Source organism: Sceloporus occidentalis, unplaced genomic scaffold (genome assembly GCF_023333645.1).
Source record: "Sceloporus occidentalis isolate IW3139 unplaced genomic scaffold, rSceOcc1.0.p SCAF_3, whole genome shotgun sequence".
Classification (NCBI taxonomy): domain Eukaryota; kingdom Metazoa; phylum Chordata; class Lepidosauria; order Squamata; family Phrynosomatidae; genus Sceloporus; species Sceloporus occidentalis.
Window position 1 is genome coordinate 128,750,687 of NW_028316983.1, and position 24,999 is coordinate 128,775,685.

Below are 24,999 nucleotides of genomic sequence, written 5' to 3' on the forward strand. Positions count from 1 at the left end.
AAACCAACGTTAATTGGAAAGAGAGACTATAAAATGTGGAACAGAGATGGCAATGCATCCCTCCTGAGATTTTAACAAGCCTTCTTTGTATTAAAGGACATCTTTTTTTGCTTTTTTCAATAGGTGGATATGAATCTAAACGAGGAAAAACAGCAGCCTCTAAGAGAGAAAGATATTGGCATCAAGAGAGAGATGGTCTCCCAGTACCTGCATACTTCAAAAGCTGTGAGTTCTTGGGCCTTGAAAGCCAAGGTGCAATGATCTCAATCTAGAGAATGCTTCTCAGGATTTGTCCTTTTTGTGATGAACCCTCCCTGTTATAATGGAGGTTTTGTGCCCTCCCTGTTATAATATAAAGAGCTGTTTTAAAAAGTGCTTTTCAGGTTCAGAAAGAGATTAAGCACTCTATGAGGGATATGGAGTTGGTCACACTGTCCTCTGGATTGTACAGTGTAGTGTTTCATGCAGCCACAAGGAAGAAGCTGTTAAAGGATAGTGGGTCAGAATTTGCTCTATGTGTAATCTAAAAGGAAAGCAGAAGTTTCCAATCTCTGTGTGGCCATACTGAAAGAGGAGCAGGAAGCCCACGTTCATGTTAACTATGGCTTAATTTGATACCTAACCATCACCACTACCTCTTAGTCTCATTTGTACCCTTGGAATGCAGGGATGATAGTGCTATGGTTTTATATTATTCCAGGCAGTCATTATTTTGGAATGCTGAAAATGCTACTTTAATACAGTACCAAGAAATAGAAAGTTGTGTAAATGGCTCATCTCTTTTAAGTAAAGTAGAGTATTACAAAACAAACCTTTCTTAATGACAAAATATATGTGTTAGAAAGCATTATAAAATTCATAGAAGGATAATATCTTTATTAGGCCTATTAAAGACGCAACTCAAAGATAAATGTTTCCAAGCAGAAACTGCAATAAATTGGTGCAATGTGAAGCATTTCTAATCTTCTCCAAAAATGATTCATAGAAAAATACAATGTGCCCTTGCCTTACGCGGGGGATCCGTTCCGAACCCACCCACCCCCTGCATAAGGCAAATAGTGCATATGCTCGAGTCCCGCTGGATAGAATGGGGCTTGTGCATGATGTGGGGCATTTGCCTGTTGCGTGGCTTTCAGCATAAGCTGAAAGCCGCATAAAAGGTGCCCACGTATGACGTGGGTGCAGTGTATAAGAATAGAGCAATAGCTCTTTCTTTTTAATTACATTGACATGACAGAGCAAGGTGGTTGTAGTCACCCCATACAAATAAAGTCTGTTAAGGCTCTCTGCATTCCATCTACTGAATCCATTCTATCAATCCCGGGGAGGGGATGGCTCTTGGAATAGGTTCTTGTTATGTCATCCCTTTTGGATTAAACCAGTATGGAGAGACTTTTCTGCATTGGACTATTGGACTGATCTCCTGTGCAAGCAAAATGATGTTCATTTTGTTTACAATGGGGCTCGAGCATAGGCGGAAATCGCCATACGCGGCGGGATCCGGAACAGATCCCCCACGTATGGCAAGGTTCCACCGTATAACAATGTGAAGTCAATATAGCTGTTGTCTCCTGACATGTCTTTTGCCTTACTTTGTCTATTGCTTGCAATATTCAGAATGATAGTTCTCTAAATGTTTCACTAATGGACATTCAAGCTGTGACTTGTTAAAAATTGTAGATATCTTAGATTACATTTAGAAAATAAAATTTCTTTCAGTCAGTCATAATAGTATAGAACAAAACTAAGTTCGGGAAGCTTGGTTTAGAAACATTTTATAAAATTGTGACATTTCACACATAGTGGTTTTTTATCATAAGTTTTGATAAGAATCTTGTACTTAAAGCTATTTTTTTAAAAAAACAAAAACTTGTAGTGTGTTGTTAATATTGTAATTCTATAATATGCCTGTTGATCAGCTGAAAGAACACTGTCAGATTGTCAGTTGCTTTACAGTATTATTTGAAAAATGCTTCTGCTCATGTAGCACAGCTCTGTGGTACCAAGCGTATTGATGGGTTTTTAAAAAAGTGAACCTAATGGATACAATTGCTCAGTCCACAGATCATAGCATACTGTACTAGGTTTATGTTCTCAGTACCTTTGAAATAAACCCATGGTTTGTGTTGCCAACATATTCACATACTATGGTTTGCACTTCTTGTTTTTATTACCAACCTTCTCCCATTTGCCCCCATTGTTGGTAAAGTGGAACTATGTATGCCATCTTCTTATTGTTAGCTTAAAGTTCAATTAGACAGATTAATGGAAGTTAGACCTGTGTGTGGCAGCTAGTCATGTCAGTTGCTGGCAGCCTTCTTTCAGAGTGTGTGTGCCAGTAAATTGGAGATGATGGGTTTGAACTGGAGGAGGTAGCTTCACATTCTGCTTTGTGGCATTCCTAGATGTGTCTTGTTGTCCCTAGCAATCAGGATATTGGACTGTGGTGAAGCTATCATTTTATCCAGCAGTGCTGTTCTAAAATTCTTCACTATCCCAACTGGTCAGTCAAGTAAACAACTCACCTGCTTGGAAATCTTCAAGCTATTTTGGCTATAGGAATTAATATGGTAATCAAAACTATGCCATTGTTATTAAATGCTGTGGCTTATTACTGAATGCCATCAGTACATCTGAAAAAGTGGCTTCAAATCCACAAAAGCTCATGCTGTAATAAATCAGTTGGTCTCCAAGGGGCGGCTAGATTTCCAAGCCACATTTTATTCTCCTTATGCAGTAATGACCTAGTGCATTCCTATGTTTCTGTCATGTCATTCTCTTCTATTTTTTCCCCTCTCCTTTGTTCCTCATGTACAGTATTTTCCTAAACATTTGTTATTATATCCCGCAATATCTGTATAATGTATCATTTTATTCTCAGGATTTCTTGCCATTTTTTTCTGATACATTCTCACAATTGTGCTGTTTAAGAGATACTTATAGCTGAAATTTATAGATAAAACTTTGTCTGTCCATCTGATATTTGCACCACTCAGAGCAGTGAGCTCTTTTGAAACCAACAAGATACAGTGGATCCTTGTTATACGCTGGGGTTTGGTTCCAAGATCCCCCGTGTATAACAAAATCTGTGTGTGCTCAAGTCCCATTACATATAATGACATAGCAAAATGGTGTCCCTAATAAAAAATGGAACATCAAGGTAAATTTATACTTTTTTGGAACATTTTCAAACTGTGTATGCTTAAATCCGTGTATAAAAAATCCGTGTATAAGAAGGGCCGGCTGTAGTATGATGAATTTAAAAATATAATTAAAACAGAGAACACAAATAAAGAATTAAATGTCAATCAAGCATCTATCTGAGAAAGAAATCTTTGCCCTATGGTTTTTGTTTGCTCTTTCTGTTACACAGTTTATATAGTTTTGCTTGTGTTACAGAGTTTAGACCGTACTGTCTTTGCTCTTAAAAGAATAGTAGAGTTGTTTAGTCTCCCCTGAAATGTCCCATTTGAGACTCTCTTATTGCCTAGAGTCAGGAATAAAGAATGCATGGAAGAGACTAGAGATTCCTGGAACAAAATGGGGCCTGACCCTCAGAGGTTGCTCATCCTTGGAAGGGGGGATTTGGAGCTCTCTTCTCCATTGAATGCCTAGAGGCATTAAGGGGATGCTGTGGGAAGTTCTGAGAAGTTACATTGCTTAATTAACTAATTTGGATTGATAGTGGGACATTTGAGGCAGGAAAGAGAATACAGAGAGAGTAAAGGAATAAAAAGCACCATCTAGATTAGCCAGTGAAAGTAAGAGCTGCAAGCCATTCCCCTCATGCAGCATTCGTTCACCAGCTTCTTTGAGCCCAGACTGGTGCTTTCAAGCCCAGGGCTGGTTAGCAGCAGACAAGTTTGGAAGGGGAGACCTTAATGCTATCATTAGTTCTGGATGACAGATTCATTAATTCCATTCCTCCTAGTTTTGTTTTGTATCAAAATTGCATAATTATCTAAATCATTTCCACTGTTTCCCGCCTTCTTTTCAATTCATGATTACATAAGTTGTTATCAGCATTTTTTTTCCTCTGAGAAAGTTTTGAACATTTTGATTTTTTCTGTCTAGAGAAGCATCAGTACTTTTATGAACAATTGCTTTTAAAATTAAAATAGTAATCCATTATTTATATTCCTCCTTAATGAGGGAGCTTGAATAAAGGAGCAGTGCAAGCATTACAATATTCTGTCAAGGGTTAAGTATTCTTCCTTGTGATGAAAATACCCGTCAGTGGGTTAAATCATAACTGGGATGTCATATGGAAATGACTATATAAACACACGACCCTTCCTGTATGTATGAATACCTATACAAGTATATTGATCTGTACTTTATACACTATGTATAGAGATTGTACACATGTTCATTTTTACATGTAAGCCAGGACCACATGTATAGTATCTGCTACTCCCAGGCAAGCCATCTTTCCCATCTTATAGCATAGCATAACATGTTGCGGATATGTCTTTTAAGGCATCATCAGTCTTTGCTTGCAATTTTCTGGCTTTGTGAAATGTGAGTCAACATGAGAGAGCTTTAACTCTCTTCTTCAGATGACAAGCTATTTGGCCAGTTATGTAACCTGGTATCTACATACTACTGAGTGGCAAGCACTGTATGAAGTCTTTGTTCTGAAACGTTGCTAAGAGAGAGAGAGAGAGAGAGAGAGATACAGTTCTTAATCCACCACCTTCTATGTCCTGACTCTATTTGCCATGTTACTTTATCACTATTGTTGTCTGTTTTGCAGGGAATGAATCAAAAGGAGAGCTCAAAATCTCCTATGATGAACATCCAGGAACTGAAATCTGGTCTCAGAGATGCACAACTACTGAATTGTTTGGAGTCTCTGCGTGTGTCACTCAACAATAATCCTGTCAGGTAAACATTGCAATAAATATATTGCTTGTGATCACAGGCCATTAGAAAACATACCGTAGTACAAATGCAGAGATGTAAACATGTATATATTTCTATAATGCTTGTACCATGTGAGAATATTTACAAATGACTGCAATCCATAGCTTTAAAAATACCACTCATCTGACAGACAAATTTTAAGCAGCCTTTAAAGTCTTAATAGGTATTAACAACCAATCAGTATAAATTAGGCTGGCATTGAAATGGAATGAATGTTTTTTACCTTTTCTGTCTCTTATCCATCCAGCCTCCATTTATATGTTGTGTGCTTCCCACCAAAAAACCATAATCTTAGTCTTGTAATATCTGACTTTGAAATATTATAGTTTTACTTGTTAGGAAAGTCATAATAGCAGCATTTAAAACCAATGATAAAAGTAAGCAGCACTATATAATCAGCATATCACTGTAATTGTAATATTTGCAATTGTTGTTCTCAATATTTGTGGAGATATGACATGATCTTTGATTCTCACATTTCCATATTCACCCTGCTTATATTGTAGCTGTTTTGCTTATAATGTTGACCAGTACAATTCCACTCCTTGAACCAAACCTCCTCCTTCATAGTCTCTGTGCCCCATACAAATGGTTTTTGTGCTTGCTAAGAGACTGCATTTTGAAAATTCTAGAGCTGAGTAACTTCGCCAATAATCCCTTTTGGGCCATACAGAATTACATCTTTCTGTGAGTTCTGATATGTGTTTGTATTACACAGGCCCAGTTGCAGGGAAGGGTCTTTAACACTTAATTTAGTTCTTCGGGTTAGTTCACTTTCCCAAAAGGTCTGACTGGACCCAGGTTGATTATTTGAATGCTGCAGACCTAAGGTGTATGTGGGGTGGGGTAAATAGAACCAAAAGTGGAAGGAGAAAACAGAGTGAGTGCTTAGGAAGTGTTACTGTTTCTACCTTTTTTTTTTTTAAAAAAAAATCATCTATTACATTTTAATTGTATAATCCTTTCAGCTGGGTGCAAAATTTTGGAGCAGAAGGCCTGAATTGCTTGCTGGACATATTGAAAGGACTTCATGATGAGAAGGATGAAGCTTCTGGGTAAGGGGCTACATGTGCTGGGGTTTAATAAATTAAGAAATATGTGTGTACCTATATATTGACTTTGTTCTATATGCAAGTACAAACTATAAACTACTTTGGATAGGGTTAATAAGCACTTCATTTCTGGCACAGACTTTATGAGATGATTTGGCAATGGATATTTGTGTGAGGGTTGCAAACAGATTTTAACGGCATGTTTAGCTTTCATATAGAGCTGGAAGAACATGGATGGATTTGGGTACACCAATAATATATAAACACAGACAGAGTTGGAGAGAATGGAACTTGGTCGGAGGATAGTAATCACATCTGAATATTCGTTTTCCTCTTGCCTCCTTCTCCCCACCTAATTTCTGATAGGGCAGGATGGGAATCATGTGGCCTTTGTTCCCCCACCCCCTCTGATGCCTGTGAGGGCTTCCTCCTGTCCCACAACTGCCACCAAAGCTGAAGACTTCCTCATCTCCCAACACTATGCCTTAGAATGTTAGAACCTTCTAGATCCTTTCATAGTTCCTGTGAGAGACTATTAATAGAATCACACCCATTGTACACCTCCCCATGTGTCTGAATGTAAACATTCTATTATTTGTTATGTAGCATTCTCAGAGATGCAAATATGTAACAGCAATTATTTATTAAACAAAACTTTAATATACAATTATAAAAAATGCTTATTTAAAACATCTAAAACCTGACTGACATTAACTCAAATTCATATCTCTGCCTTGTATTTCTAACTCCAACACTAACACTAACCCTATATCCCTCACTCTCCTCTCTTTAACCTTCCCACTGTCCAAAATACAAGCCTTTTAAAATCTAATGAAAACACTCAGACAGTTGTCAGTCACTCCCAACACCCCCTCTCAGACAGATGATTTGTTGCATTTACTATGTTACATATGTAGCAATACTCTACCTTAATGTCTCTAATCAACATAATATTTTTACATGACTCCAAATCATCACAATTGCCCCTTTGGCAGCAAAAGAAAATTAGCCAAAAATGTATGTTCCTGGAACCCTCTGGGAGCACCATTTCATCTTTAATTATTAATCTGTATATTTTCCTTTAAGGCAAAGCAAGGGGCCTTCCTGTGTCTTGTTTTTGCTCCCCACCCTGCTCCAAAATTGGTTTCACAAAAGTAGAGCTAGACACCTGGATACATCTGTTTTTATTTTGGGTGAAGGTCTATAGTGCAGATATGATCCCAAGCCTAGCCAATTCTTGTGTCAGAAACGAGAAACAGCATTTTACATCTTTTAACTCTTGTTGCTTGACTTGTTGAATATTATAAGGTTTGAGACCCAGCCTTGATAGGTAATGCTTCATTGTACAGGACTATCAGTCATTCAGATTGCTTTTTCTCTTCCACTCAGGCCATATGACACCCGAATCAAACATGAGATTATTAGATGCTTAAAAGCTTTCATGAACAATAAGGTGAGTTTCTTTTGTTCTGCGTATAGATACCTGTGAACTGCCATTGCAATTATTTTTATAACCAGTAGCAAACTTTAAAAAGCCAAGTGAAAAATGAACATTTGAAATAGCTATATCAAAGCAGAACAAAAAGCCTTTCTCAGCTAGTGGAAGCTAAAGGGAATGAAATGGGAAGTGAACAAAGTAAGCTTAGTTGAGGCAGCTATGGGAAAAAAAATTGGGATCCTTTTTTCTTTTCTTTTTTTTAGTTAAGAGAATTTGTATGCCAGATAAATATATGGTGCAGAAATTCCTTAGTATTCGGCAATAAGCAGGAAGAATGGATGAAGGAAAACTACACAAGTAGATATACTGGCTTTGAGGGGAAATAGTATCAGAAAAGCAAAGAGTTTCAAGGAAATAAGTGAGTAGAGGTCTTTGAAAATAAGAAACAGGATATACAAGATGGAGATTGAAAGAAAAGTCAAGGAGAGAAAAAAATAAGACTTGATAAGAATGAGAAACTGTGTTAATGAAACAAAAAGCAAAATTTAAGATAAAAAGAGCAGGAACACCAGAAACAGGAGTAACCCAGAATGCCAATCTTTCATAACTACAAAGATTCATTTTGTTCAAAGTTCATATATCATAAATACATGAAAACCTATGTGATAGTTAAACTGGAAGAGATAAATTGCAGATAAACTTCAAGATTGTGTTCATGAAGGGCAAAGATATGAGGGAGATACATTAAACAGAGAAACAGAGGTACCAAACTCTGAAGGATCCCGCAAGGAATTGTCAGTGTGTCGAACAGGAATCCCCAGCACGTCTCCTGAGGATGGAACGCTACAGTGATACATTCACCACTTCCCTTATCTACTCAGCCAGTCTTCCCCTTTCAGGAGCCAGGAAGGGAAAGGACAGTGCACGTGCAGTGGCTCTCATCTCCATATCCTCAGGCTGAAAAGATTGAAAAGTATCCAATAGGGCAGGACATGCATATGCCAAAATTATATCTACTTGACTTGTATGTACTGCAACATCCACATCAGAGCAACTCCAAGCAATTTTGTGTGCAAAGTGTCTCGCAAATTCTTCATAGTGGACTGTTCGGTAGTCTGCATTTTTTTTCCTTTCAGAGCATCTGAGCCCCCTGACCACTTGAGACAGCTCCACCAGAAGGTGTGATAGAGAAATATAGCTCAGTTGCTGCCACATGTGCCACAGCATAGGCTTTCCATTAAGCCCTAGCCCATGATCCGAAATTTCCACTGTTGTCATTGTACTCTTTGCCCCACTCACTTCATTCCCACCAAATTTGTAATTAACCGCTTGGCTCCACTCTGTAGGAGGGGGTGTTTAGAAGCACTGCCCCACTGCCCCAGCCACTTCCTTATTTCAGAGATCAAGCAAGGCTTCAACAGGATCACTTGCCAGGGCAACAAGGAACTCTCCCAAAAGCTGTCAAGAATCTGTGCAGATTCATAACTCTCCTGAGGTAGCCCATCTTAATTTCTGCCTCCCCACCACTCGAGGCTCTGAGTCCCACTGAATCTAAACCACACTAGGTAGTGTTCTGTCTGTGACAGCACAACGATCAAATGTTCCTCCACACCCAGATCACTGTCACCCCACCCAGCTCAGAAAACTAGGTCCAGAGTGTGGGTGGCATCAGACCCATGGAATTTACTTGGGACAGACCCATGGTCATCATGGAGGATATGAAGTCCTGAACCAGTGGTCTCAGCATGGATATTGAAATTACCCAGGACAACAAGCTGGGCGTGGGGGCTTCAGCACCACTGCTGAGACCAATTCGGCCAGCTCAGGAAGTGGTGAGTGAGTGAGCAGTACACCAACAGAATCCCTATTTTGTCCCAGCCACCCACTTTCAAATCCATTCAAATCAAGCAGATTGTGTGATGGAGCACCTGGTGCGGGAGATACAATCCTGCTAGATCATGGCATCTCCACCTCCCCACTCCCAATCCTCATTTGGAGCTGCACAGAGAACTGAGGACAAAGTTGGGATTGATTGCCATCACCACCTGACTTTCTCCAACCAAGTCTGCATAATACAAGCAATATGCTCCTCCATGATCCAAGTTCTGGATCAAGTGTATTTTCCCATTGACTGACCTGGAATTAATAAGCAGCGCTTTCAGCCCGTGGGGCCTGTTGTCAAGATTATTTAGAGTATGAGACTGTTTGAGGACAGACATCACTTGAATACTTGCAGAATTAAAGCACAAGAAGGCAGTTCATGAGCACAAAGCATCAGCACAAAAATAATAAACTTAAAAAGCAAGAGGAAGTTTAAGAGAGAAATAGTTCAAGGAAGAAAAATACAAAAACAAGCTCTTTGTAGTGCATATACTCACCATCCTGCCTGTATAACACTATAAGTGCCCTTCTCTCTCATTTAGTTTGGAATTAAGACCATGCTTGAAACCGAAGAGGGGATCCTGCTTTTGGCAAGATCAGTTGACCCCAAAGTTCCTGCCATGATGATTGATGCTATCAAACTACTCTCAGCCCTCTGCATCTTGCCCCAACCTGTGGACCTGTAAGTGACTACATATGGTTTATCTTTTGTCTCAAAAGTATAGGGTACCTGGAAATTTTAACTCTCAAGGTGTTTTACATAATTTATTAAAATCTGAAGAGATATATCTGAATCATGCATGTAAACAATGCAGTGGCTTAGATATGCAGAAGCACACGTGGAAGGAAACTCACCAAGAAGCCTGATTTTCGTTTATTCTCCTTTTCCACTGAATACTCCACACACCTCTCTGAGGTTTATTTTCTTTAATCTAAGACAGTATATTTCTTCTGAAAGAACTGCTTAGAATTTACAAGCCATGTGCATTATGTACAGAGATGTAGTGGCTTAGTGGTTAAGACGCTGACTCTGATGATCACAGGGTTGGCAGATCAGTAGTTCAAGACCCAAGTGCTGTGTGACAGAGTGAGCTTCCATCACTAGTCCCAGCTTCTACCAACCTAGCAGTTCAAAAGCATGTAAAAGTGCTAGTAGATAAAAAGGTACCATTTTGATAGGATTGTAACAGCATTCCATGCAGGCATGCTGGCCACATGACCACGGTGTCATATTTGACAAAGCAGGCTTCCTTGGCTTAGTAACAGAGATGAACACCACCCCCTACATTCTGACACAGTTAGACAATCTTGTCAAAGGGGAAACCTTTACCTTTAGATTTTTATACGTCATTAAACTCTTACATAATTTAACATCACAGCCATTTTATGTTCCTTCTCCAAGGTTTTCTGCACACACTGTTCATTTCAAATGTTTCTTGGTGCACGACTCTCTTTGCAAAACCAAAACCTGATAATAAGAACACTTCATAAAATATAGCCAGAGAGTGCAAGAATTCTATCTAGAGATTCCATCTGTGTAGAAAATATTTATGTGATTCTTAGTAGATAGGGAGAAGACAGCAATTCTGTACGTATTTACAATTACATAAAATTTCTTTTATATAATAGGGCTTCTGAGTTAGGTCTAAGATTGTATTGTTAGAAAAGATGGTATTGATTTGTTTCTCTTGCTTTTATGGTAGGCATGAACATGTTCTGGGAGCACTGACAGAGCGAGCAGAAATGGATGATGTAGAACGATTTAAGCCTATCTTGGATGGCCTGAAGAGTGGTACCTCAGTGGCATTAAAGGTATATGTAGGATCTGAAATAGATGTTTGTAGAATGTCCTTACTACAAGCATGCCATATCTCCATGTGGCTTCAGCTGTGGCGAAATATCACATAAGGTGCCAGATTTGGAGCAATTCCCCTTTTCCACTGAAGCCCTGGCACCTCATCCTGAGCTGTTCAGAAGCGCCCCTGACTCTCAGGGTTTGCTCCTCAGGAGACACAATGCAAGGAGGGAGGGCAAATATGTTATACAAAGCAGTGATTCTTTGAACTTTTCTGCTGCTTTGTTGGGAATGAAGAGTGGTATAGATTTTCTTGCAAGCTACAGTTTATTTTTACTGTAATAACATTATTTCTGTTTGCTCCAAGGGATTAGCTTGCATGGCATGATCTGATATGCTGTCTGTCTTCAATGTTTTCTTAGGTAGCCTGTCTACAGTTGATCAATGCCCTGATAATTCCGGCAGATGAACTTGACTTCAGAGTTCACATCCGCAGTGAGCTGATGCGTTCTGGACTTCAGCAGATCCTCAAGGTGAGAACCTTCTGTATTTCTTGCTGTCAGCAGTTTCCCAACTGGCCAGATTTGACAACAATATTTAACATGTGCCTCTACAGTTTTACAAGTGGGGATTCTTTAATAGTTGAAGAACCTCTTCCATTTCACTATAATGGATTATCTAAAAAGTTTGAGGACTCTATTGTTGGTTCTCTTTGTATAGATCTTCACACATACTCCACATGAAAGAATATGGAACCATGTTATTCTGATATCAATGCATCATTGCTGCATTTTTCCTGACCCAGTGATATTCACTAAACAGGACTTTTGAAAAGAAACACTAATGTGTTTATAGTTCTTAATGCATTGACATTCTCACATGGTCTTGTAAGGTCATGCAGAGAGCTTATATGTGTACAGCTGTGTACACATAGATTCTTCTCTTTACACATCTTGCTAATGCATGGATATTGGATATAGGGGTGGAATTGCACCCCTTTTGTTTGCTTCTCTCATTTGTTGTTAATTAAATAATAATAATAATAATAATAATAATAATAATAATGATAATGATAATATAATATTATATTTCTATTTCCCACCTCTCCCAATGGATCAAAGAGGGATTACAAGCATAAAACCACAATAACATCTAGATTACAATAAAATATCATCATTTAAAAATAGTCTTAGATGGTTTGTTGTTTATTTATTTTAGCTGCTTTTCTCCCATTGTGGATGTTAAGGCATCTTAAAACATGGATTAAAACAAAATACAGCTAAAAAAATCAGTCAATTATACACTTTAAATAATTCAAAAATTAAATATTCATACTAAATTGAAGCTCTGAATTAAAGCACAGATTTAAAGACTTTTAAAAGCATTACAGAAAGGAAAGAAATACATCCCTTAGACTCTTCTGCAGCAGCCAGGTAGTGGCCAAAAGCTTGTCTAATATATAAAAAGAAATATCAGCAATATTTACCTGGTGGTGGAAGGAGAGCCAAGGGGGAGCTAGCCTAGCATCCCACGGAAGGGAGTTCCATAGCCTCAGAGCAGCCATCAAAAAGGCCCTTCATATTCTCAAAAATGTTCCTGTGAGATAAGGCTTTCTCCAGAAGATCTCGAAATTCAATCTGTTCCTTGGCTTGTATAGGGAGATATGGTCTTTCATATAGACTCTACATAAGCCATATAAGACTGTATAGGTTATAACTAGTACGCTGAATCAGCAAGGTTGGTATAACAAGGTATAACATTCTCCCTGTAACCAGCTCTGATCACCAGATTCTGGTTGAAGCATCTTGGATCTACTGTAGTTTCCAAACACTTTCCAATGGATGCCCCATGTAGAATGCATGTATGGGGCATTTATTGCCATGAGCAGATCAGACATCTGATCACTTGTGGGCACTTTCAGATGTTCGTTTTGCCTTTGTAGGAACTGCGTGCTCTGGACAATGAAGAGCTATCGGTGCAGTTGCAGCTATTTGAAGAATATGGAGAAGAAGATTCTGCAGATCTCAGAGGCCGATTGGAGGACATTCGTATAGAAATGGAATATCCTTCTTCTGCTCAATGATCTGAAGGAATATATCTGTTTCCAGTAATAAGCTTCTTGGACCATAGGAGCTGTTCTTCCATACTACCATTTGTATTTGTTGCACATTGGTATTTATGCAGTCGGCCCTCACTATCTGTGGACTTGCCATCTGCGGAGCCAAGCATTCGTGGATAGCAACCCCTCATTGTCCACAAAGGCAGCGATTTCACATGGCCATGCTGCCATTAGGGATAGTCCACATTGTCCCCAGTGGTAGTATGTGCATGCTGCTGTGCTGTCATTAGAAACAACAATCCAAATCCGCAGATGCTCGAGTCCCATTATCCTTAATGAATGTGTGGCTATGTACTCATGTTGCCATTGGGGGACAACAGAATTCAGCGGATTTTGTTATCCGTGGGGGATCCAGATTGGATCCCCATGGGTACTGAGGGCTAACTGTAATTTTCTTCTGACCTGATTCCATGTCTCCTGCTAGCATCGGTGTGGCAGCAGCCATTCTCTGTTTAGGTTCACACAAGCTTCAGTGTTTGGCAGGGGCAGGGATACACTAAGGAAAACAAGCTCCAAGGTGGTTCACTTACATGTAGCAGGTGGCCTTTAGGAATGGTCAGTCTGTAGGGAAGCAGAGAGGAAAGTAAGGCCAAAAGAGAGGATGGAAGAAGAAATCAGAGGCTCAATGGAAGAGTCTTGGTGAAATGCACAATAAGGAATACTTTTTTCCTGGAGATCCTTGTTGGTTTGGCCACCAGAAGACATCTGAAATAGGTAAAGTGATGGAAATATATTTGAAAAAAAATAAAACACTGAAAAAGGATATGTATTGTAAATATCCACTTGTGGTTAGACCCACAGTGGAAATCTCTTGGATATCATGCTCTAATTGTAAAGATGGACAATGTGTTTTTAAGGAGAAATAGTGAGATAAATGTGGATATCCTAAAGCTTAAGGATCCAAGAGCACAAGATATAGCACATCCCTTAACTGCTGTGCCAGGTAGAAAGCCATTCTGTTGTGTGGAATGGAGAGAGACGTTGGTAGCATGATCAAGGCTTTGCCATTAAGGGAAGTGGGTTGTATAGATTTCTTTCAAAGTGTGTCAGAGGGCCAATGGAGAGACCAATTTTCTTTCTTCTGGTAAATTCACCAATATTACTTTCAAATGGTCTTTATTTCCTTAATCCTTATTTTCACTGAGTTCGGTGAAGTCTTCCAGATTCTTCTCAATACTGTAAAGGATTCTAAGGCAGAGCCACATTTCCTCTCTATTTTGCAGCACCTGTTGCTAATCCGCAATGATTATGAGGCAAGGTAATGTGAGAAAATGCTTTGAAAATACCTAAGAGAGCTGTTGAGAAGAGGATGATAGTGATTTACTTACACATTTATTTATGTTTTACTTTAGTTTATTCAATTACAACAGTTCTTTGGACAGATACTCTACACTTTTTTAGGTGGAGGCAGAGTTCAGATTGCTCCAACTAACATGGATGGATTTATATGTATTGTTTAGCAAGTATCTTTGTAATGAAAAAAGCACAGAGAGAATCTGAGCTGGCTCTGTAAAAGAGCATTTAACTGGAGCAAAGCAAAAAGAGTTTGCCTAGGATAGCTAGAGAAAGAAAAAGGAATATCTTCAAGTATTACTATCATGGCAGTTGATGGGAGATGGCTGTAGGTGGGAGCTACAGATTTATCTATAGTAATTGGAGTAGGCCATTTTGCATAGTTCAGTGGTGGGGCATTTCCACATTGACAATGTTTAGGAAGACTGTACTTCTACATACTAGAACTAAGTATATTTCTTTTTCTTTTTTCGGCCTTAGGCCTCAATATTTTAAGCTGATTGATGAGTGCATTTCACAGATAGTCCTGCACAAAAATGGTGCTGATCCAGACTTCAAGTGCAAGCATCTTGATCTTAATATTGAAGGACTAATAGGTGAGTCTGGACACAGTTTGCTCTGCAGACAGCTATATCTTTATTTTGATAATTTCTACTCCCTTCATCTACCAGGATATGAAATGCCAGTATACCACAGTATTATCCTTTCCTGTAACTGGCAGAATAAAAGATGTAAAAATGTGTAATTTTCACAAGAAAGGTAGGCTACAGAATGCAGCTCTGCTTAGTGTAGATGCTTCGGCCCAAATTCCTGTATGTTTAAAATACCCTTTGCCTTTCCAGAGCATTACCATGTTAATTCCACAGCAAAAATATTGACCAGGGTATGCTCTTAAGTTTTGAGGAAGACTTCTCCTGCAAGTTCTGCTTTGTTGTTGCATTCTTTCAAGTTGTTTCTGACTTATGACAATCCTCAGGCAAACTTGTTAGGAGGTTTTTTTTTTGGGGGGGGGGGTATGATGTATTCAGAAGCAGTTTGTTATTGCCTCTTTCTGAGCCTGAGAGTATGTGATTTATCTAGGATCACCCAGTTGGTTTCCATGGCTGAGCAGGGATTTGAACTCTGGTCCTCCAGAATCCTAATCCAGCATTGAAACCATTACATAATACTGGCCCTCTTACCTTTATCATTAGATGGGAGGAAAGATCTCTTTCTAGCAGACTCTCTTGTGCACACTGTGTAATCTTAAGGGAGGGGTGTATGAAGGTAAGCTAGGCAGACACATTCACACATCCTGAATTGGGTTAGCTTGCATCTAGAAGTAAGGATGAGAAGGCAGAAGTGAGGAATATGAAGAATAGGCAAATCTGGAAGATGAACAGTACACTGAAGTGGGTACAGGGATAGGAAATTTTATCTACAGTCGCCCTGTCCATTTTTGCTATTAACTTTTTTGTTGTTTTTTCCCCTGTAGATAACCTGATTGATCAAACTAAGGTTGCGAAAAGTGAAGCTAAAGCCATAGAACTGGAAAAGAAGGTTATTACCTTTCTAGCCCTTGTTGTATTCATTTCTGTTTACTTACTAAATTGAGTTAAATAATTGCTGCTTTTAAAAATCTCTTCAAATTTTGACACATTCTTAACGTGTTTCTCTGTCCCTCTTCGTTGGACTTGGATCTGCTAAAATGTCTTCTTGGTTAAATTTTGGGGTACTTGCTCTAATTCACATCTTTATGTCTTGCTCTCTTATCTATTTGGCATTCTTTGTCAGAGTATATCCACACCTCTCCCCTCCATGCATATTAGGTATCTGTTCTTTTTAGCCTCCCACATTTAATCACTGCTTGTCCTTCTCTCTTCCCCTTCCCATATTATCTTACTCTTTTAGAAAGCAAGCCAGTGGTCAATGTTTGTTCTGTTTTAACTCAGTCATTGAACACTGTTTAATTTTTGAGACATTTCAAAAATAACAAATACTATCATTACCATTATTTATTTAATCTTTTGCTACTCTTATGCAACTATTTGCTCTTCTGTCTATTTTGTTATGTCCAATCAGTGTAAATCACGGAGAGGCAGCCTTTTTGGTCCTGAAGGCCACATTGAGTGGAGATTCATGGGCTGTCTGCACATATGCTTTTCTCCACACAGACACTCTCTACCAGTGTAATTTTCTCTGGTAGCATTTGGAGAGTGGGGATGACCAAACTTGTTCACAGTTCAGTTATTGTGAGCATGGTCACTGGTAAAGAGTTCCATAACAGCTATGGGGGAGAGAATATATGAGGGGATGTTAACTTCACAGAAAGGAAGGAGTGGCCATGCATCTGTATTTTTTCCAGCCTTAATTGATGTATTATCTCCTGGCTTCAGTTACATCCTATCTGGCAGGTGTTTCAATCAAACTGGAAATGCTACTTCATTCTTGTTTGATTGGAAGCCAGGATTCCATCCCCTCCCTGCATTGCTTCAGGTAAAGGGGTAAGTGACAGAATAAAGTAATGCTTAACAACAACAACAATTCTGAAAACTGTACATAATGTAGAGGAAGGACCATAGCTTAGTAGCAGAGCTTTGCCAGCAGATTTTTCAGGTTCCGTTGTTCACATAGATAAGTAAAAACATCTTGGGCAGAAAGGTTAGGAAGAATGTCAGCCTGAAACTCTCCACATCTGTTGCTGATTCCAGCACAGTGCTGAAGTACCAGTGGTCAAGCTCAAGGAAGCTTCATATGGGTATCATCAGGTACTTTCCCTTCATAATATTTTCAACATAACTTGGGCTTTGCTCACCTTTGCTTTGCTTAGAATTGCTACTATCTAGTAATTTTGATTTATTGAAGTCTATTTTTGAAAACCTACTTCCTCCTTTTCTTTACAAAATAAATTCCTGCTAGTTTACACAAGCTCACAAATGCAGCACAGAAAACTAACTACATCCAAGTAGTGAAGGATGGATTGGAACATCTTTGCTTTCCTTTCCTTCCAATAAAGTTAAAAACAGTGTGTTTCCACTATAATTAGGAGATGGATTTTCCCATATCCTGGCACTGATGACATATTAAAAGTAGATCATTACTTCAAACACCACTTTAATCTATCATCATGTTTATTTTTTCTCACTTTTCACAAGTTGCACCACTTTTTATTTGTACCCCTAATGTTCTCTCCACCTACATTTTCCCATTGCGTTTTTGTTACTGTTAACAAAATTCTGTCAGTGCTGTTTATCATAAACAAATTCTGTTTATAGAAGCCAATTCATATTCAACAGTATCAGCTTTCCCTTTCTTGGGTCTGGCATGGGAGAAAAGTGTCATCAGTGCTATCAAAATCATACAGTTCAAAGGGATGCAGAGTCTGTAGTATGAGGCCTATCCAATATGGGTTCTGTTGGAATGATTACTGAATATAATGTTTCTTTTCCTCAGCTGGATTCTGAGTTGACAGCACGTCATGAACTGCAAGTTGAAATGAAGAAAAAGGAAAATGATTTTGAACAAAAATTACAAGATTTGCTTCAAGAGAAAGAAACGTTGGAATCAGAGAAACAGCAGGTCACGTCAGAGAAGCAAAGCCTAGAAAATACTGCCTCCTTGCTGAATGATAAAGTAAGACTCAGGTTAAAATTTAGCTTCAGGGTAGACATTATAAATATTACTTGAATTTATATTGGACTAAAGGGATCAATGAGCCATAGTTTTCCCCACATAGATTCTAACAAGCCTAGCCTGTAGAATCTGTGTTATAAAGAAGCTGATTACATCAAATATAGAATATCTGTCATTTCAGTTTTTAATTAACTTTAAGTGTTTTGAAAGATAAGAGGACGCTGTTATCTTAAGGAAGACATAAGGGTAGTGAAATATATACTATAGCATAGTAATTGAGTAGATAATAGATAAGCGTAACCTGTAGATACAGTAATATTTGTTAAAGAGGGTAAAGTTGGGTAAAGTAGATGAAAGTTCTAGGATAGAAGTTACAAGCAGAAAAGGTATAATGAAGCAGATATTTTGTAAGAAGTATTTGTTGTGGGGAGGTCAGTTTAACACTGAAAATTAAATATTTTAAAAGCATATATATGGCGGATAGTGCTATAAAGATGTGTGACACCTAGACAGTAAGTAAAAAAGCAAATGTAAACCTGCTGAAATGCAGCCTAAAAGAAGAACATGTAAAGTGAATTGACAGAAAGGACAACTGAAAGGAATGTGTGGAAAAAGCAGTGATCACTTGAACTGTAAAATACAGAATAGTAGTGTGCAATACAGTAATGCTATTTATCAGTCATTTAAAAAATCTTGGGACTACCCAAAACTTTTAAAACACAAAATGCACACTGTGCACAGACTGTATAGAAAGGATAATATATATATATAATAACACTAATTTGCAGTACCATAGTGATTGACAAGATGGTTAGGTGATGGGAAAGAGGCAAAGAAGTGTCCTCTCTTATTTGTTCTCTTGGTGCCCAAAAATATGGAAGGGAAAAAAGCGTCTGTTTCTAACTCAAAATAATATTCTGAAATGAATCATGAAAAAATTAAACTGTTTTCTCTGTTAATTGAATGAAAAAAATTGAAAATAGCCTTTACTTGAATATTCTCTTTGTTGTTGTCACCTGCTGTCAGGTAAGACTTTTTTGCTCTGCTTCTTTTTTATATGAAGAAAGTGAAGAAGAGCACTAATCAGGCACCAAGGCTTGAAAAATCCGATCAGGAGCAAATTGTTGATCCACTACAGTGGATGGTTTTGCTTTATTTTTGGACTTTAGTCTGATGTGGAGTGACTTTAATGTATGTTCGTAGTCTGTTTAACAAGCTGATTTCCTAGTATGACCAATTTGTTACCTCTAGTACATATTGAGACATTCCACAAATTTCAGCTTGTGTTAAAAAGAATCAGGGAAGAATCACCGGTTACAGCAAAGGTGCTCTTTTTTCTTCATCTAGGTTGGAAATGTGATGTTCTGTTAAGCTTACTTTCTCTGACTCTGTCACTCATCTCTACAGATTACTTCACTGACAGAAGAGCTTGAGGAGACTAAGAAGAAAATGGAACACATCACTTCTTCATCTGTGGAACAAGTGGCTGGAGGGGCAAAAGGTTTCCTTCCTCCTCCTCCTCCACCGCCTCCTCTCCCTGGAGGAGCAGCAGTACCTGCCCCACCACCTCTTCCCCCATCTCTCCCTGGAGGGGCAGAAGTGCCTCCCCCACCACCTCTTCCTGGAGCAACAGTAGTGCCTCCTCCACCACCTCTCCCTGGAACATCAGGAATACCACCGCCGCCACCACCTCCTCTTCCTGGGATGGCAGGGATACCACCACCACCACCTCTACCAGGGATGGCAGGAGTGCCTCCTCCACCTCCGCCTCTTCCTGGGATGGTAGGAGTGCCTCCTCCACCACCTCTACCAGGGATGGGAGGAATGCCACCTCCACCTCCGCCTCTTCCTGGCATGGTAGGAGTGCCTCCACCACCACCTCTACCAGGGATGGCAGGAATGCCACCTCCACCTCCGCCTCTTCCTGGAATGGCAGGGGTGCCACCTCCTCCACCGCCTCTTGGAGTGCCGCCACCACCCATGCCACCTGGATTTGGGGCTATGGCACCTGCAGCTCCAGCTCTTCCATTTGGATTGACTCCAAAGAAGCTTTACAAGCCAGAAGTTCAGCTACGGAGAACTAACTGGTCCAAGGTGGTGTTCAGCTAGCTGATTACTAGATATGCTTCCTGCACAGTTGGTGACTCTTCCCTTTACCCCAGCCATCTTACTTCATTTGTCCAATGACGCATTGCCTGAAATGCCTTCATATTTTCTGTGTAGTATTTTTGGCATTTGATGAGAGTGAAGAAAGATTTATTAGCAAGCTTGCTGGTATTCTTACAGAATTGATTTAGGTTCACATGGTCTTGTGGTTTGTAGGGCTGAGACAAATTCAGGGGATGGAAAGGCCCTCTTGATTGCATCACCCAGACAATGAAATTAGTCTGTCCTTGCCCCACTCCCTTAACAACCTTTCTATATACCTAGCCAAGACTGGCTTTTTAAAACTGTTTCCTATTAAGGTTATTCTTCCTCTAGAAGGTTCTATTGTTGAGCTAGCTCCTGTTTTTGTGCTGCTTTATGACCCTGTTTGTGGTGTTTAATTCTTTTTTATTTATTTAATCATTTTCATTTTACATTCAGTTTTGCTGTCCGGCTTTGAGCACCATTTTTGGATTAGAAAGTAGCCTATATATTTTAATATAAACAGATTTTTTAAAAAATAGAAATAGTGGAGCTAATGTTTCCATCTAAGAATCTGCAAAATCCAAATGTATATAAGTTAAGAATTGTAAGCCAGTTGCAGTTACTGGTGATGATACCATCTTTCAGACTAGGATACACTTGATTTACCAGTCATGAAGCTAGCATAGTTTTAGTTAAGCCCAAAGTGAATAAAATAATATTTGATGACAGATTCTAGGTCACAGATATTTCTGCCACCTTAGACCAGTGATTCCCAAACTTTGGTCCTCCAAATATTTTGGACTTTAGCTCCCAGAATTCCTGACTGGTAGCCAAACTGGCTAGAGCTTCTGGGAATTGAAGTCCAAAATATTTGGAGGACCAAAGTTTGGGAATGACTTCCTTAGACTAACACTACCTAAGTCTAATGAATTGAGCTCTGTTCCACAAAAAATTATGACATGATAAATCTGCCACAGAATCCTCTTTTTCTTTAAAGCAATTGACTTGCCAAAAAAATGTATTCTGCAGTAAACATGGATATGTGTCTTTCCTCCTTTACAGATTACAGTTCAGGAGTTATCAGAAGGCTGTTTCTGGGTCAAAGCTAAGGAGGATCGTTTTGAGAATGATGAACTCTTTGCCAAACTGACTCTTACCTTCTCAACTGCACAGGCCAAATGTAAGTGATGCACTTGTAAGCAGGACTAAGTGAAGAGATGATTTCAGGTTTATCTCCAGAACAATCTGGAGGTGGCTACCCTGTGTGGTTGGGCCAGTGGATGGAAATAGAATCTTTGTCACTAGTCCTGCATATGTTGTTGTATTATTATTATTATTATTATTATTATTATTATTATTAACCTTTATTTATAAAGCGCTGTAAATTTACACAGTGCTGTACATACAATCTTTTTAATTAGACGGTTCCCTGCCCTCAGGCTTACAATCTAAAAAGACATGACACAAAAGGAGAAGGGAGAGGTGGTGGGGAAGGGGATGAGGTCCAGCAGTTCTTCTCTACCTCCGAGGCTTGGACCAAGGCAGATGGACCGGAGGGAGGACTTGGCTTCTTGGAGCTATGTCCTTTTGAAAAGTCATATTTGAAAGCCAACTGTAACAACATTGTTACTCTTTTTAACTCATTCATATCCTACCTCTCCCCTAAACTGCAATTCAAATTGGCTTCCAAAAATTAGAAATGTAGATGAAAACACAGATATTGAATAAAATAAAGTAAAAACATTTTAAAGTACTGTTAAAATCAAATTAAATTACCCATATATATTATTAATATACACCTCCTTGCAGTATGTTCTGATGTCATTGAGGCATTCACCTTGTAATAAATTTAAATGTTTGAGGGTTTTTAAAAACAGGGCTTTTTGTGTGTTTTTAGTTTCCTGATTGAATTATTTCCCTGTGTCTTAATTTGTAGTTGCTTTTTAAAATTGTATGGTTCTGTGTTTTTGTTCAGCAGGATCTCTTGAAGTTCTTTCAATAGCATTGCCATAAGTTAAAGCCAACTTGAAAACAACAGGGAACCCTAACCTGGGATCACTTGCGCACATTATTATTATATGCTGCTGTATATCGTGCATTCTGAGGGCACTGAACAATAACATCATTTTAACCAATAATATAAAGCAGTTGGAAATAATTAAGTTGACAAAAATTTGCTAAATAGTTTGACAAGTTAAAACAAGACAAAATCAGTTAAAACAGTTTTAAATAATTTAAAGCTGGAAGATACGTTGTTGACAAACATCAAATTTATTTGTTGCATATAATCTACAAAGGTTGCAGAGGATTAATTACAAAAATACAAACAAAATACCCACTTATCACTTCTGTCCATCACTCTGTCCTAAGGCATGACATCTCCTTGGCTCCTGAACATTATGTTTAAATACTGCCTTTGATTATAGAATGCCTTTTTTTTTTTTTTTTACTATTATGATGGTTCATTTTTCATTAATCTGTTTTACTTCCTTTTAAATCCACTACCACACCTTACTGTTAAGTGATTCATAGATATGGATTTTGTGAGAAAGGGCCTTTCTTTTTGAAGTTGCAATCTACACATTTTAATAGATGACTCTCAGCCTTAGTACTCAGACAGAACACTTTTATTTAGGGTTTCTCCCTCTTTTACATTTTACAACTAACAATGTGGCTACCTATAGGTGTCTTTTTTTAAAAAAAAATCTGAATGGGTCTTTCTAGAAAGGCCATAAAAATGCTGCTCCATCTTCTTGATTGTCTTTGTTTTAGTCGCTAGCTCTCTGCTACACTTTTTCAGATTGACCCCAACCACATGTTATTCTGAATGTTGAGATGCCATAGATGGATTTAATGGTATTTTAATACTTGCTACTTGCAGTTATATTATAATCATCTTTAAGCCCAGAATTGGCCCTAAGACCAGTTTGTTTTGTAACTGGGAATGAGGGAAGATGGAAAATGGAAGGTTTGTTACTGCAGTTTAGTATCATTTTTGCTTGACCATTTAATGGACTTGGGAATTGGAAGCATTTAAAGACATGCTGTGGGTTGAATCTTGTTCATGCTATGTGTAATTTGTTGTATCTGATATGTACTTTTCTTTTTCCTCATTTCACGGATAATACTTGGATTGGATACAACTTATTATGACTGATTGCAGCCAGGGGTGAGTACTTTAATTATCTTTGACCCCTTTAACTCATATGTGATTTCTATTTATATACCTAATGCTAGGTATATAAAGTGAAGACAACTGGGGAGTATAGATAAAAAGCGGGCAGTTCAGAGAGAACTTAGTAGTACTTGTTTCCTGACAGTTCTGCCCATACTCAAACCTACACTATTGCTGACCAATGTACCACTTTTTCTAGGTAGTAACTGTGTTTCTGTGCTTTTTCCTTTCTTATGGGAGATGTGTTCCTCGGCATTGAAAGAATAGGGAATAGGTTCCTGCACCAAAAGAAAAAGAAAAGAGAAAAAAGAAGAGCAGTTGAACATGTTTCAGTGAACTTTTTATTCAAGTGTAACAATATGTGCATGTGAAATGAAACAACCAGGCCAGGTATGCCTTGCAAAAGTAAAGAAAAATATTTTGAACCTTCTAGACATCAATTGAAAACGTCTTCTAAAATGCATCCAGGGAGTATTTTTTCTTCAACTAGCCTCCACTTAAGATTTCCATTTTGGTGGTCCAACTAATAAATCTGTGATTTTAAAAAATTCTCAGGGGAGCTGGTGAAGACAGACTTATCTGTCATCCCCTTTTATCTGTCCTTTACTTTTCACACATGCTCAGTAAGGTATTTTGGGGCAGCTGTCATTTACCTTACGTGTTACATGTAGGCTCACATAGTTACTTTAAGTAGAATCACATTCTTTCCCAGTTCAGCCTTTATTGTATTGTTTACTGAAGACACACTGCAGCAACCCAACACCAGAAGTCCATGTTTCTTCAGCCCTTCTAGAGCCCTCCCAATGCTGATTCTGCTAAAAACATCCAGCTAGATGGGGGCATAAAAAGACTTTGTAAAAATGAGTTTCTTTGTCAGAGGCTTTGTTAATGGAGGTATTCCTGTTGTTGTTAACTGCCCTCGAGTCGGTCCTGACTCATGACACCCCTGGGGGTGAGACATCTCCAAGACCCCCTGTCCTTCACTTCTCTGCCTAGGTTCGGCACATTACATCTAAGTCTCTGATATTTTCCACCAGTAGTATGGTGTCCTTTGCATGTCTTAGATTGTTGATGTTCCTTTCTTCTGTCTTCACTCCTTCTTCTGAGTCTAAATCTGCTCTTCATATGATATTTTCTGTATACAAGTTGAACAAATACAGTGATAGAATGCAGTCTTGTCTGATCCACTTGCCAATTGGGAACCTTTATGTTTCTCCATCTTCTTGTCTGACCCACTTGCCAATTGGGAACCCTTATGTTTCTCCATCTTTTCCAATAGTTGCTTCTAAGTACAGATTCCTCATCAGGGCTATCAAATGTACACCCATTTCTTTAAGATCATTCCATAGCTTTTTGTGATCTATGCAGTCAAAGGCTGCATAGATCTGTCTAATCTCTTGTACTGTCTAATCTTGTAGTCTAATCAAAACAAACAAACAAGCTTCATTTATATACCACTTCATACTGCCTAAGCAGTGTCTTAAGCGGTTTACAATTGAAAGCTAATTTGCCCCCAGCAAGCTGGGTACTCATTTTAGCGACCTCGGAAGGAGGCAAGCCTGAGTCAAGCTTGAGCCC

General features: G+C 38.7%; 1 protein-coding gene across 1 annotated transcript in view; it reads left to right on the forward strand.

Moving 5' to 3' along the window:
• The window catches only part of DIAPH1 (diaphanous related formin 1), a 114,706-nt gene that overhangs the window by 36,026 nt on the left and 53,681 nt on the right, over nucleotides 1-24,999 (forward strand). The window contains exons 4-17 of the mRNA XM_089516182.1: nucleotides 124-225; nucleotides 4,757-4,887; nucleotides 5,895-5,981; nucleotides 7,368-7,431; nucleotides 9,840-9,979; nucleotides 11,001-11,109; nucleotides 11,515-11,625; nucleotides 13,035-13,153; nucleotides 14,353-14,469; nucleotides 14,985-15,100; nucleotides 15,979-16,043; nucleotides 17,937-18,116; nucleotides 19,524-20,210; nucleotides 21,309-21,426. Coding sequence (XP_089372308.1) covers nucleotides 124-225; nucleotides 4,757-4,887; nucleotides 5,895-5,981; nucleotides 7,368-7,431; nucleotides 9,840-9,979; nucleotides 11,001-11,109; nucleotides 11,515-11,625; nucleotides 13,035-13,153; nucleotides 14,353-14,469; nucleotides 14,985-15,100; nucleotides 15,979-16,043; nucleotides 17,937-18,116; nucleotides 19,524-20,210; nucleotides 21,309-21,426 — 2,146 coding nt within the window. The remainder of the gene's footprint in view (nucleotides 1-123; nucleotides 226-4,756; nucleotides 4,888-5,894; nucleotides 5,982-7,367; nucleotides 7,432-9,839; nucleotides 9,980-11,000; nucleotides 11,110-11,514; nucleotides 11,626-13,034; nucleotides 13,154-14,352; nucleotides 14,470-14,984; nucleotides 15,101-15,978; nucleotides 16,044-17,936; nucleotides 18,117-19,523; nucleotides 20,211-21,308; nucleotides 21,427-24,999) is intronic.